Consider the following 14,471-nt stretch of genomic DNA (forward strand, 5'->3'; position numbering starts at 1 on the left):
TGCTTTGAATACTCTGTGAACTAAAATCATATATCAACATACTACTGTTGTGGCTCAGTGGGTTCCGAACCCGACTAGTAACCATGAGGATGCAGGTTCAATCCCTGGCCTCATTCAGTGGGTTAAGGAGATGCTGTGAGCTGTGGTTTAGGTCAGAGACGTGGCTCAGATTCCGTGTTGCTGTGGCTGTGGCACAGGCCAGCAGCTATAGCGCAGATTCAACCCCTAGCCTGGGAACTTCCATATGCCACAGGTGTGGCCCCTAAAAAAAAAAAATTGTTTACATGAATATTGGAATGTGGAATGTATCCATGAACATTTTAAAATACCAATTCCCCGGTCTTCCTCATAATGCAAAACACTGTTCAGCTATAGTATATAACCCATACTTGATATTTCTTGTGGAATGTGGAAGTAAAATAAGGACAGAAACATTAGTAACTTTAAACCACAACTACATAAATTTTGATGACCAAAGATATTAAATTAATAACACAAGCCAGATCTACATTATACCAAGTGACCTATTGCACTTCTGAGTATACATTCTATTCTTTCAGTTTCTAATGACCTTGGAATTTTGAAACATCGAAATAAAAATAGTTGACAAATCTAAAGCCAAGTGTGTTTTGCATATAAAACAACTTAGGACTACATTTTTTTACCTTTGAAAAAAAGCTTTATTCTAAGCTAAGACCCTCTTAAGGTTATAAAATGCAGAAAGAATACAACATTCTTATTAATCTAAAGAATCTCTGCAAAAACCAAAAATTAATTGTACCAGAAAGATAATGTTGCTGACATAATCCTAATTAGAACACAGTATCCCTGAACTGAGGGACTGAAAAAGAGCCCTGGTTGGCCACACACAAAGGTCTTCTAAATAAAAGTAGTTCCAAGAAACAAACACATCCTATAGCAGCTTCTTTGTTCTATTAAATAAAAAACATTTACTACCCAAAATCTTGTTATCTGTTTCATTTCAATTCTGAAAGTTTTACAAAGAAAAAAAATATAGAGATTCTAGATTACTAAACTGGATGGTGGTATTTTCTTTTCAAAAGCAATTACTTCAAACGGCTTATCTAAATAATTTAATTTTTTTCCTTTGCAATGTTTATAGAACTAATTGTTACAAAGCAGTCACAAAAAGTTATATATTTACTATAGGACTTCAGAAACAACAATCATAGGAAATAATATAGCATCAAATTATTTTGGGGAGAAAAATAAGGTCAAAGCATGAAAGAATATATTATTAGAAAGGCAGCCACTGATAAATAACATAATAAAAGAGAAATGGAAATGTATTCACTAATTCTCAGGATTCAAGACTAATTCTAACCCAATTTAATAATTCTTTCTGGCCAAAGCAAACAGCCATGGACGAAAAAACCATTTGGGCCTTCGATTCAACTCTGAGACTTTATCATAATGAACTAAAAATGTCCCAGGACACAGACATTTTCCTTTGAAAAACGTATTTTCTGTATACCACTTACTGTTTGTTTTCAACTGTATTACTTTCATTATACAAGCCTATAAGTCCATTTTGTATTATGAGCATCTCCTCAAGGACTCTCTCATGGTTTAGGTCTCCGCCAGGCTTTAGATCTGAGATCTCTTAAATACAGACTTCAGCCAGTGATTCTCTAATGGGAAATAGTACCACCTCCCCTGAGGATATATGGAAATGCATGAAGGTGTTTTTTGTTTTATATTTTATATTGTCACTGGGGCAATTCTACTGGCATGTATATCCCAAAGGTTGCTAAAGGAACTGCAACATTCAGGGCAGTTTTTCATAACTGGGTATTTCATTCAAAATGCCAATACCAAGTGCATAGTGAAATAAACCAAACGGGCCCCTACATGCATGGATACAGAATAGCCAACTCTTCCTAACAATATACTCTATGACATTCCCCAACATTGGTTCAGCTACCTGCTACTCAGCAATAGCACTTCAACTGCACCCACCCCACTGCCCATTTCTCTGAGGTTGCTACTACAGCAGCCTGAGCCAAGGTTATATATTTCCTTACTTAATTCTCTGAGATATAATGAAAAAAAAAATTATTGGTATTTGAAAAGGAAGAATACCAGAGTAAAAGCAGCCAGCTACCTGAAGTTTCTGTATCCAAAAGCAATGCTTTGGATTTATGCTGCATCTCAAAAAGCTATCTTCAAGAACTAGTGTGGGAAAGTATTTTTCTTGCTAATGAATGAATAAATATACAGACAAATAGGCTTCTACTTTTTTTTTTTTTGGTTGTTGTTGTTATTGTTGTTGTTGTTGCTATTTCTTGGGCCGCTCCCGCGGCATATGGAGGTTCCCAGGCTAGGGGCTGAATCGGAGCTGTAGCCACCGGCCTACGCCAGAGCCATAGCAACACGGGATCCGAGCCGCGTCTGCAACCTACACCACAGCTCACGGCAACGCCGGATCGTTAACCCACTGAGCAAGGCCAGGGACCGAACCCGCAACCTCATGGTTCCTAGTCGGATTCGTTAACCACTGCGCCACGACGGGAACTCCGGCTTCTACTTTTTAATGGTTGAAACACACTGCAATTTCACAGTCATCATCCTACAAATAAAGGACTAATCTGCCAATACTTTTTTGGGTCATATTACACTTGATAAAGGATTTTGGGATAGAAATTAACCTTTTCCCACAAAGAATCCTTAAGGTTTGCCTTGGTTATTGGAAATAAATAAAGATAAAATGAATCACAAGCCTTTAGACTCAGAAGAAAGTTTTAGAAAATAGATTTTCCCAAAGCTGACAATATATTAAATACAACATTCCTATTTGAGGACCACTGCAACTGAACCCAAGTAATAGAAACACTTAGCCTTATATCAAAGGAGCTCAGAAAACTTTTCTTGAATTACTAGTTTCTCTTCACTCTGCTTACTCAACAAAGATCTCCCAGGTTTCTCCATCAGAAGTATCTAACTTGACCTGACTAAATATAAACCCTGCCTCTATGGCCCTCGACAAGATGTGTTTGTTGTAATTGCTGTCTTTTTTTTTCCTGGCTATATCCATGGCATGTGGAAGGTCCTGGGCAATGGATCGAATGCGCACCACAGCAGTGACCCAAGCCACAGCAGTGACAATGCCAGGTCCTTAACCTTCTAGGGCACCAAAGAATTCCTAAATGTTTTTAAAAATTTATAATCTGAGTTCCCGTTGTGGCTCAGTGGAAACAAACCTGACTCATATCCAGGAGGACATAAGTTTGATCCTTGACCCTGCTCAGTCGGATAGGATCTGGCAGTGCCATGCACTGCAGTGTAGGTCACTGATGTGGCTCAGATCTGGCGTGGCTTTGGCTATGGCTATGGCCGGCAGTAGCAGCCTGATTTTCAACCCCTAGCCTGGGAACTTCCATATGCCAGGGTGCGGGTGCGCCTCCCTCCACAAATCTTTTTAACTAAGAGATTATCTATTTTCTAAATTATTAGTAATCTCATCCCCAAGGTTCTTAGTATACACCAAATACTCTACTAATCATTTTATTTGTAATATTTCATTTAGTCTTCACATCAGTCCTGAGATGGTATTGATACTGTTTCCATTTTACAGATGAGAAAAAAAAAGAGGCTGAGAGCCATAAATAATTTACCCAAGATCACCCAGTTAATAAGGAAGAGTTAAACCCAGGTTCAGCTGGCATCAAAGTCCTACCTCTAAAGGTACTATAACAACACTCTCTTGATAGTAAAAAAAAAAAAAAAAAAAAAATCCCTGAATTTTATTTCCTTATAAAATCTAAAGAATTGTATCCACTTCAGAAAATCACCTCCGAGTTCTCCTGCTAGCTATCTTTAATACCTCACAATTTTCTTGGCTTTTATGTCATCTAAATTGTATTTTGAGAAATAAAGCCTTGTATTAAACCACTGCTAGACAATGAATGGCTTCAATTAAAAAATATCCATTTGCTTACTAATAAGAATTCTTAATACGATATCATAGGTAAACACCGGTAACATTTCTCTCATTTTATCAAGCCATAATATTCTGCATGACAATATTAAAAATAGCTACCACTCACTGGCTGCTTATTTTATGTTAGAAGACTTACATATATTATAAAAGGCCATTTTGGGGGATAAAACCTGCAAATCTTTTTATTTCTCCCAAAACGCCTCTAGTATATTCCTTCTAAGTAAACTAATGTTTGCATATACATTTTTGAAAGGTTAATTTATACAATTACTTCATTTAAAAGAAAAGGCTAAAAATACTAAAATAAATAGGGTATCTATTTTCTGTTTATCCTAAGAATAAAGATAATTCAATGAAGCAAATGAATGTATATTATTGTTAATTTGTTATTAGATCTAACTTAGTAACTGGATTAAGTGGTTTTAGAAATACTATGCTATTTTATACACATCAATACAAGTTATATCAGAATGTTAACAGAAAACCCCTTAGAATGTTGCCTATTCCATTCAGGTAAATTTAAACTTAACAGAGATATCCACAAAATCTGTGAAGGATTATTATATCTAAACATTTCTCCAAATATACAGCAATTACTTTTTGAAAAGTAAAAAATATATATATTATTTTTAAATTGTGTTATAAACAGAAGCAAACTGGTTTGTTAATAACAAAATGCTATGAAATTAGTGAAGGACAAAAAGAACTGTACATCAGACTGAAGCTATTCTTGAAGAGAGCAGTTTGAAGAGGTCCATGGAATGGCAGCATTCTAAGAGTCAGCATTCTAAAGGCCCACCTATTAGTTAAGTGTAATAGCAAAGGGGCAAGGGTACAGTACCTGGTGATGGGCAGGTCGAGGCCCCGCTGCAAACTGAGAGAAGGAGGGAAAACAAACACAAAAGGAAAGGCACAAAGAGTCAGAAACACCACAACAAAAACTAAAATGTCACGCAATATACCAAAAGAAAAAAAACCCACAAGAAACAAAAACACAAACAGTCAAAGCTTTGCTGCAGGACAGTGACAGACAGGTACTAAGACCCAACAGGTTAACACCTCTACCAGAAATAGTTTGCCATTTATCAGCTGGGAGAGAAACAGCTAAGCTGTTAGGCACATAAGGTGCTTCTCTGACAGGAATTTTTTAAACCCTAAAATAAAGCAAAGGAAAGTTTGAAACACTAAATGGTTATATTAAGACACACATATGAAAAGTCAAGTATGCTTATGTAACTGATATAGCTGGAGGGAATGAGAAATGCTTTTATATTACAAGAAATACCCGGGAGGAAATAGAGAATGTAACAGGACTGACCTCAAATTTACTTAAGTTAACGGGGTATCTTACACATGAAATGGAAATTTCAGTATCTTCCTTTATTTCTTGGAGTTTAAGATTAAAATTAATTTTATATATTATAAACATAGTCATATATTTATAATATATAAGTACACACATAAATATATAAGTAATTATATGTATTTATTTAAATGCAATTAACTAGTAAAATTTAATACCAGGCATAGCAAAACCGTAGTATAGAACATCACTCTCTAATCAATCGAAGTGGCATTAATATAAGTTCAAGAAGAAAAAGAGTAAAAGAAGTCGAATATCTCAGTTACTATTTATACACAACAGCACAAGACTGTATACATGTACCTACCTACTGCTATATGATATCAAGAATAAAAGCAAAAGAAAACATAACTCCTTAGCGAAATCACAGAAAACTTGAAAGCGGAAATACATATTTCAACTCCTACTTTCCCTAACTTAGAATGGGAAAAAAGCTTTTTCACCCATAAAATTTTATATACAAAACATTTAAGATCAAATAATTCTTCATCAGAGCAAAGCTGGGCTTACAATGTGATTTTACCAAAAAGAACAGAAAATTATTCGGGCACGTGGAGTCATGTACTGGCTACCTACACATTAACTACTGAAAGGTTAACCATCCTATTTAACAGTGAAAAGAAAATATTTAGTAAGTGGCTCTGAATGCAAACCATATAGGAATTTTATTTAAAACATTTAAGGCATTAAAATATATTTTTTCCCTCAGTTATTTTATTTCCTATAGAGTCTTCCTTCTGTTAGCTCATCGCTACTGGTCATCCAGACCAAAGATGAACTAAGAAATAATCCCTCAAACTCAGAATTTAAGTTACCTGCAATAGTATATGCAAGAGATTTGGATTTCCTCAACTGCCATTATTTAATGTAAAAAATTTTTGCAAAATTGCAGGGGAGCACATGCCACAATGTAGGAGATGACTAAAGACTGTTCCAGTTCTTTCAAGAATTTAACTTAGAAGCTGAAATGTCACCTATTGTTCCAGTAATAAAAAGTGCCTTAACACATTCTGAAGTTATTAAGCCTAACTTAAGGATCTTTCCATGACCTCTATGATTTGGGTGTGTTAGCCAGCCACTAGATTTCCAAAAAAAACCACTGTAAAATCATTTTTCAGAATGATGATAATGGTAGCTACAGTCCTTGTAGAACATTTTCTCTTCAAAGAAACTGATGTTTTATATTTTCAGTATTCCAACTATGAAAAGAAAACAGATCATACCTCTATTACTTCAAGAACAGGTAATAGCACACATACAGTAGTAAAGTAGGGTGGAAGTAAGGTATTGCTTCATGATACTTGTGAAGGAAATGGAAGAGAAGGGCCACATTAAAAATTTCACCTGAGTACAGCAGTACCTGTCTTATCACTGTTCCACAGAAAGGCCCCACTTGTAAGGCTCTAAAATAAATGTTGAAACTTTACATATTTGGAATCTTCTAGTCAAGAGAGAATTGTCTATGAGCAAAAGGAGTACCCTATAAAACTGTACACACATATATATTTTTTTAAAAACCATAACTTAAGTTAGTGGGAAAGTACCCTAGTCTATTTTGCACTAGTCACCATTGGCTATTGAGTTTTTCATTTGGAATGACAACAGCCTTAATCCTATGGGTAACTGTAAGCAACAGAACAAACTGTAGTCGCTGCTGGCTCATAGTGAAAACTGGAAACTTTCATTTCTTTTTCTTTTTTTAAGAGGGGTATTTAAGATGGTGAGGACTGTAGATATTAAGGAAAGCAGCCTCTGTGAACTTGGATCCAATGTTAATGCTACCTACCCACCCACCCAGTTGCCCACTCACTCTACTGTGCACAGTTGGTAACCAAGCATAGCCAACATACATTGATGTAACTTTGGCACTTGACACCACAAAATATAAAAATAACCAATGGTTACAGGTTACTGCAAAAGCCAAACTGTCCCCCTCTCCCAATTAACCATTCAATAGCTTCACTATTTTGGAGACTACTAAAAAATAAATTATGGTTTAAAGAGTTCCAATATAACCAGAAAATGGAACACATAGGTAGCTTACCAATAATTTATTTTTTACTTTTAAATAAGACTTTTCAAAACATAAATTTAATAAGATACTAAGTATCAAATAGAAATACAGGCATAAAGATCACCTCAAGGAGGGAGGGGGGCCACTTGAAGCCGGTTGAATTGCAAAGGCAGCTGTCCAGGGAAGAACAAAAAAGCCTAAACTGTGCAATTGCCAATGGCCCATTAATGCAGAAATAGAATGGAGTAAGCTTTAGCTGCTTTACAAAGCCATGGGAAGGGTCCCTTCCCTAGTGCAACAGCTTACCTCTCCTCACCAGTTGGGACAGCTATGGGATGGATGAGACTAGACTATGGCAACTTGGGATGTAAAAAGAAAATGCAATCCTGCCAAATCGCAAACCCAACTTCACCCTCCCAACACCAACACAAATGAAATAAAGAAACTGGACCCAAAACAACAAGCAAGAGTAGTATGAGGTCTGCTAGTCTTGCACTTGTTTTGGGGTAAGTAATGGAATGCTATGTGTGTGGTTTTTAGTAATGGAGGTGGTGATGGTCACTAGCAGAGCAGATGGCAAAAATTGCATAGAGGATAGTATCTGAAGAGTTTATGACCACAGAAAAATGGCTGACAACTATTAGAAAGTTTCCCCCTTGATATTCAATTACAAAATGGAAAGAGGGAAAAAAGAAGCCTAGCAATTTTATCTTTTAAAATCAAATTTATCTGAAAGGGATATCCTTCTTCCAGTTTAAAATACAGAAAAATCTAAACCCCGAATTACTCCTGTCTAAGACCCACCCAATTTGTTATTCTTTTCCCCACTATGACTGGCAAAAACTGCCATGCTAGGTTAGACTTTCAGAGAGGAAGCAATCAATGCATTTCTGTTCATCAGCCAATAAATGGATGTGGTCAAAAATAATGAGTGCCAGAGGCACCACTGCCTGCAAGAAGTACAGTTTGTTATATTGCTTACAATGCAGTATTTTATCCAGCCTCTTCCAGCCAAGGACCTGTAAACGGGAGTCTGTTCCAAAACCTTCCTCCTCTTCCAGTTGTCTGTGCAATGTATTGGCACTGTTCTGCTGGGCTGTCAAAAAAACTGGTTTAGAGATGCAGCTCTTCAGTCAGGTTTTGCGCCAGTTCTAACCATGTAAATTTAATTCTTTTTTTTTCCCCCAATAATTATAAAAGGGAGAGAGGGGTAAAGCGGGCCAGAGAATTCTTTGCAATGAGAGCTTACCATAAATGGTCCATGTTTAATGATTTGAACCAGGGCCTATCTAAATTAATCTGGCGAGATCTCAGGCCCACTCCAAGAAGTCAAGTGTCCATACCCCCAAACCACTCTCAGAACAAAACTAAAATCAGATATCTGTTGATCATGTCAGCAAAAATAAACAAATAAATAAAAGGAAAGAAAACCAAAACAGACAAGCAAACAGGCAACTAGGACCAAAGTCCCACCTCTTTAGAATGGTTCTTCCACCCCATAGGGAGAACCAGGATCTAAGAACAGGTATTGGCAAGAGGGCAATAGGGAAAAGGAAGTTGGGAAGAGGATAAGAAAGAGATTACATTGTGGTGAAGTCTATGATCTACTAGTTCTTTGAGCAATTCTGTCATATACATTTCAACATTTCTAAATTCATGCACAAAACCAAATGAATAGGAGCTAACACAATGAAATATTCCTGCACTACATACAGGCAAAAAAGCAAAGGTGGAGAACCAAAAGAAGATTCCTGTATCTGAGGAAAACACAGAGCTGAGATACAAGTGGGGGCATGAGATACAATGTGAGATGTTACAGAAGCACCTTCGAGCAAAAACTAACCATGCAGGGTCGGAAACAACTAGCGTTCTAAGGAATGGACAGCTGAAGCCACTGTACACTTTTGTGAAACAGAGGATGAACCCTGAGTAAATCTCAGTATTTGCAATACTTATTGCAATCCATGTAAAGGATGAACAAAGAGGATGACAGCATTTACATTTATATGACAACTTATTTAACATCTGAAGAAATAAATACACCATTGGTGCAAGTCATGCATATGTTCACACTGTCAAGTGATTATAACTAATCTAGTAACACTGATTCAGAAGTATTATTTCTCAAACTACTGAAATTGCAGAATCCAATTACTGAAACTCAAGTTTACTTTCAAAACCATGCTTTACTCTTCTTCTGAATTTTGAAGAATACAAGTAACAAATTAAGAGCTGGAATGAAGTGAACTTGAATGCAACCATAACTTGAATGACACAGAAAAGTGAAAGAAGATAAAAAGCTCCATTTCTTCTTTTTCTTAACAAACTAATATTATTTCTATAGGAAAGGTCTAAAAATTCAATGCTGGTCAACAATAGCAGCAGCAGCAGTAGTAATAATAATTTTTGAAAAAGCTTTGCAATAAACTTCTGAAACTGAGTAAAGATATTAGCCAAAAGAATCTAAGCTATTCCAAACAAAAACTTAGGTGGAGAATATTATCTAGACCAAGCTTCTGCTTACTTACCGGAGAACGGGTTTGAGGTTGTGAATTCATTGTCTGAGGAGCTTGAGGGTATACCAACGTGGTTGGACCTGCATTCTGTCCAGAGGGATAAGGGGTCTGTCAAAGAATGGCAAGAACAGTATCATAATGTGAATAAATATGGCATGGCAACTCAAATCAAAGTGTTAAAAAGCTGAGTTCCTGTCGTGGCTCAGTGGTTAATGAATCTCAGTAGGAACCATGAGGTTGCAGGTTCGATCCCTGGCCTTGCTCAGTGGGTTAAGGATCCGGCGCTGCCGTCAGCTGTGGTATAGGTCGCAGACACAGCTCAGATCTGGCGTTGCTGTGGCTCTGGCACAGGCCGGCGGCTACAGCTCCGATTCGACCCCTAGCCTGGGAACCTCCATATGCCGTGGGAGCGGCCCAAGAAAAGGCAAAAAGACAAAACAAACAAACAAACAAAAAAACCCCACAAAGTGTTAAAAAGTTTAGTAAAGTGTTTATCAAAGTATCTTACAGCTTTACTTTAAAAAACCTATTTTGTGGCTGAAAGATTTAAATATACGACAGGACACCATCAAACTCCTAGAAGAAAACATAGGCAAAACACTCTCTGACATCAACATCATGAATATTTTCTCAGGTCAGTCTCCCAAAGCAATAGAAATTAGAGCAAAAATAAACCCATGGGACCTCATCAAACTGAAAAGCTTTTGCACAGCAAACGAAACCCAAAAGAAAACAAAAAGACAACTTTCAGAATGGGAGAAAATAGTTTCAAATGATGCAACTGACAAGGGCTTAATCTCTAGAATATATAAACAACTTATACAACCCAACAGCAAAAAAGCCAATCAATCAATGGAAAAATGGGCAAAAGACCTGAATAGACATTTCTCCAAAGAAGATATACAGATGGCCAACAAACACATGAAAAAATGCTCAACACTGCTGATTATAAGAGAAATGCAAATCAAAACTACCATGAGATACCACCTCACACCAGTCAGAATGGCCATCATTAATAAATCCACAAATAACAAGTGCTGGAGGGGCTGTGGAGAAAAGGGAACCCTCCTGCACTGTTGGTGGGAATGTAAACTGGTACAGCCACTATGGAGAACAGTTTGGAGATATCTTAGAAATCTACACATAGAACTTCCATATGACCCCACAATCCCACTCTTGGGCATCTATCCGGACAAAACTCTACTTAAAAGAGACACATGCACCCGCATGTTCATTGCAGCACTATTCACAATAGCCAGGACATGGAAACAACCCAAATGTCCATCGACAGAGGATTGGATTCGGAAGATGTGGTATATATACACAATGGAATACTACTCAGCCATAAAAAAGAATGACATAATGCCATTTGCAGCAACATGGATGGAACTAGAGAATCTCATACTGAGTGAAATCAGCCAGAAAGACAAATACCATATGATATCACTTATAACTGGAGTCTAATATCCAGCACAAATGAACATCTCCTCAGAAAAGAAAACATGGACTTGGAGAAGAGACTTGTGGCTGCCTGATGGGAGGGGGAGGGAGTGGGAGGGATCGGGAGCTTGGGCTTATCAGACACAACTTAGAATAGATTTACAAGGAGATCCTGCTGAATAGCATTGAGAACTTTGTCTAGATACTCATGTTGCAACAGAAGAAAGGGTGGGGGAAAAAATGTAATTGTAATGTATACATGTAAGGATAACCTGACCCCCTTGCTGTACAGTGGGAAAATAAAAAAATATATATAAATAAATTAAAAAAATAAATAAAAAAAATAAAAGGCAAAAGCTAGGAGAAAAAAAAAAAAAAAACCTATTTTGGAGTTCCAGTTATGGCTCAATGGTAATGAACCCAACTAGTATCCATGAGGACATAGGTTCGATCCCTGGCCTCACTCAGTGGGTTAAGGATTCAGTGTTGCTATGAGCTATGGTATAGGTCACAGATGTGGCTCAGATCTGGCATTGCTCTGGCTGTGGCAGAGGCCAGCAGCTTACACTTCCAATTCAACCCCTAGCCTGGGAACTTCCATATACTGTGGGTGCAGCCCTAGAAAAAAAAAGACAAAAAACCCCAACATATCTTTATAACAATATCCATAAATTCAAAATCTGTGCAGCAGTCTTTAGAGGTTATCTTAAATCTCCTGATGAGAAAAGTTTCATGCTACTCAAAATGGTGAGCAATTTAAAATTGCTGAATAATTTATTTATGAAAATTTCCATGTAATATTTGAGACTGTGGTTGACTGTAGTTAACTGAAACCTTGAAAAGTAAACCTGAAGATAAGCAGAAAATACTGCACTTTATTTTCAATTTAGTTGGTGGTATGTTGAAGCATAAGCTTTTGGCTGTAAAGATAATAAATATAGCATTTAGCTGTACCACTAATGAAAATACAGAGAAATGTTATCTCTTTCTGCACTTCAAAAAGTTAAGTGAGAACTCTGCACTCTCATAACTAGTGTACTAAAGGAAGGAAAAGCATCCAATTTTTTTCACAGAGCATGCTGAAAATATGCATGTTGGCCATATTTTATCTTATTCAAAATTTTCACTAATATCGTCAACACTGGGGCCATATAAATCAACATACAACAAACTGCAACAGAAGTATATGAATTAACATTCAGGTTCAAGTTCTTTCATTCAGTCATACCACTGTTACTGTCCACACACAGGTGGACCTCTATCAATACCGAGACTCTACCACTGTTCTGAAATGATTACTAATAAAACAATGAAACTGTTCTATAGTTGGGGATTATTACTCTTTTAAACAGATTAAAAAAATAATCAAGTACTTCTTTTATTTATTTATTTTCTTTTTTGGCTGCTCTGAGGCACATGGGGTTCCACACATCTGAGCCATAGTTGCAACCTACACTAGAGCTGCAGCAATGCCAGATCCTTAACCCACCATGCTGGGCCAGGGATCAAACCGTGTCCCAGCACTCCAGAGATGCCGCCATTCCCACTGTGCCAGAACGGGAATGCCTGCTTCTCATTTAAATTGTAGGTATGCCAAGAAATGATACATACTCTGGAGAAAAGCAGTTCTACCTGAATGCAAAGCATAACATCTGATGACTGGCACACATGGAAGCAATTCCACTTTCATGAGGTATGCCAATTGAGCCATTAGCAATATTTTATTAAGTGCACTGATAAAGAAATTTTGCCAATAGCTTGCTCAGTTTTCTCTCAGAGAATTTTTCCATTCTTTGTGGGTAGTTTTAGAAATTTCACAGGAATGATATGACATGTACATGTTGTTACTGCAGGGAATACAACTGTAAAAGATGCCTCTATGCTTTTCATCTCTTCTCTGCATTTAATGACATGATTAATCAAGCTTATTGATTAAATTATTCTGGAGTAATTTCTTCAATATACTATTATGCATTGTTGATAAATATTACAAACGCTTGAATGGGAACATTCTATGAACATGTTTCATAACATCAAATGCATAGAGAACTAGGGATAGATCAATGGAGTATCATTTTGAAAGTCATCATTGCCTTTGTACTGGCCCCATTCAAATATCTTGAAAGATATCACAAAGATTTCCGTCTCCACAGATATATATATGAATGCTTTATATGAAAATGGTAGTCAAATTCACTGTACAAGTTTACAAGAAGTATATAGACTTACAGATTCAACTTTATCATTCCTTTCATGTTTCACTCAACTCTTTTAAGTCACGGATTTTTTTTTTGGTCTTTTGGCCTTTTCTAGGGCCACTCCTATGGCATATGGAGATTCCCAGGCTAGGGGTCTAATCTGAGCTGTAAGCCGCCAGCCTATGCCACAGCCACAGCAATGCAATGCAAGATCCGAGCCGCGTCTGCGACCTACACCACAGCTGATGGCAATGCCGGATCCTTAACCCACTGAGCAAGGCCAGAGATCGAACCCACAACCTCATGGTTCTTAGTCGGATTCGTTAACCACTGAGGCACAAGAGGAACTCCGATGGCCTTTATTTATTTATTTTTTTAATTAAATAGAGGTAACAAAAATAAGCAAATGGTGCTGACAAGCTGTTAAGAGAATGGTTAGAGAGCCAACTGTGCTTGTTTTCCTTAGCTAAATAAAGACTAAAGTTTTATGGAACAGATTCTTAAAATGTGGACTACAGAGCCCTGGGCAGTACTTAATATCACTTCTGTGACAGCATATTAATTATATTTTTCTTTTTAGGGCCGCATATGCGGTATATGGACATTCCCAGACTAGGGGTTGAATCAGAGCTACAGCTGCCAGCCTAGGCCACAGCTACAGCCACAGCCATGCCAGATCCAAGCTGCATCTGCAACCTACACCACAGCTCAAGGCAATGCCAGATCCTTAACCACTGAGGCACAAGAGGAACTCCGATGGACTTTATTTATTTATTTTTTTTAATTAAATAGAGGTAACAACACTGAGTGAGGCCAGGGATAGAGCCCACATTCTCATGGCTACTACTTGGATTTGTTTCCTCTGAGTCATGACAAGAACTCCTAATTTTTATTTTGAGATAATTGTAGAGTCTCATGGCGTTTAAAAAATAATAGAAAGAATTTCCAAATGCTCTTAATCTAGTTTTCCCTAATGGTA

At 37.1% G+C, this 14,471-nt stretch overlaps 1 protein-coding gene across 11 annotated transcripts in view; it reads right to left on the reverse strand.

Annotated features, from left to right (window-relative positions):
- EIF4G3 (eukaryotic translation initiation factor 4 gamma 3) overlaps window positions 1–14,471 on the reverse strand; it is a 342,120-nt gene that overhangs the window by 165,510 nt on the left and 162,139 nt on the right. For 5 of the 11 annotated variants that reach the window (XM_047792299.1, XM_047792293.1, XM_047792288.1 and 2 more), the window contains 3 exons: window positions 9,867–9,962; window positions 8,321–8,434; window positions 4,803–4,835 (listed from right to left, as the gene is read on the reverse strand). In XM_047792299.1, coding sequence (XP_047648255.1) covers window positions 4,803–4,835; window positions 8,321–8,434; window positions 9,867–9,962 — 243 coding nt within the window. The remainder of the gene's footprint in view (window positions 1–4,802; window positions 4,836–8,320; window positions 8,435–9,866; window positions 9,963–14,471) is intronic. The other 6 variants (XM_047792295.1, XM_047792294.1, XM_047792298.1 and 3 more) reach the window with 3 other exon arrangements.

The sequence above is a fragment of the Phacochoerus africanus genome, chromosome 8 (assembly GCF_016906955.1).
Source record: "Phacochoerus africanus isolate WHEZ1 chromosome 8, ROS_Pafr_v1, whole genome shotgun sequence".
Taxonomy (NCBI): Eukaryota; Metazoa; Chordata; class Mammalia; order Artiodactyla; family Suidae; genus Phacochoerus; species Phacochoerus africanus.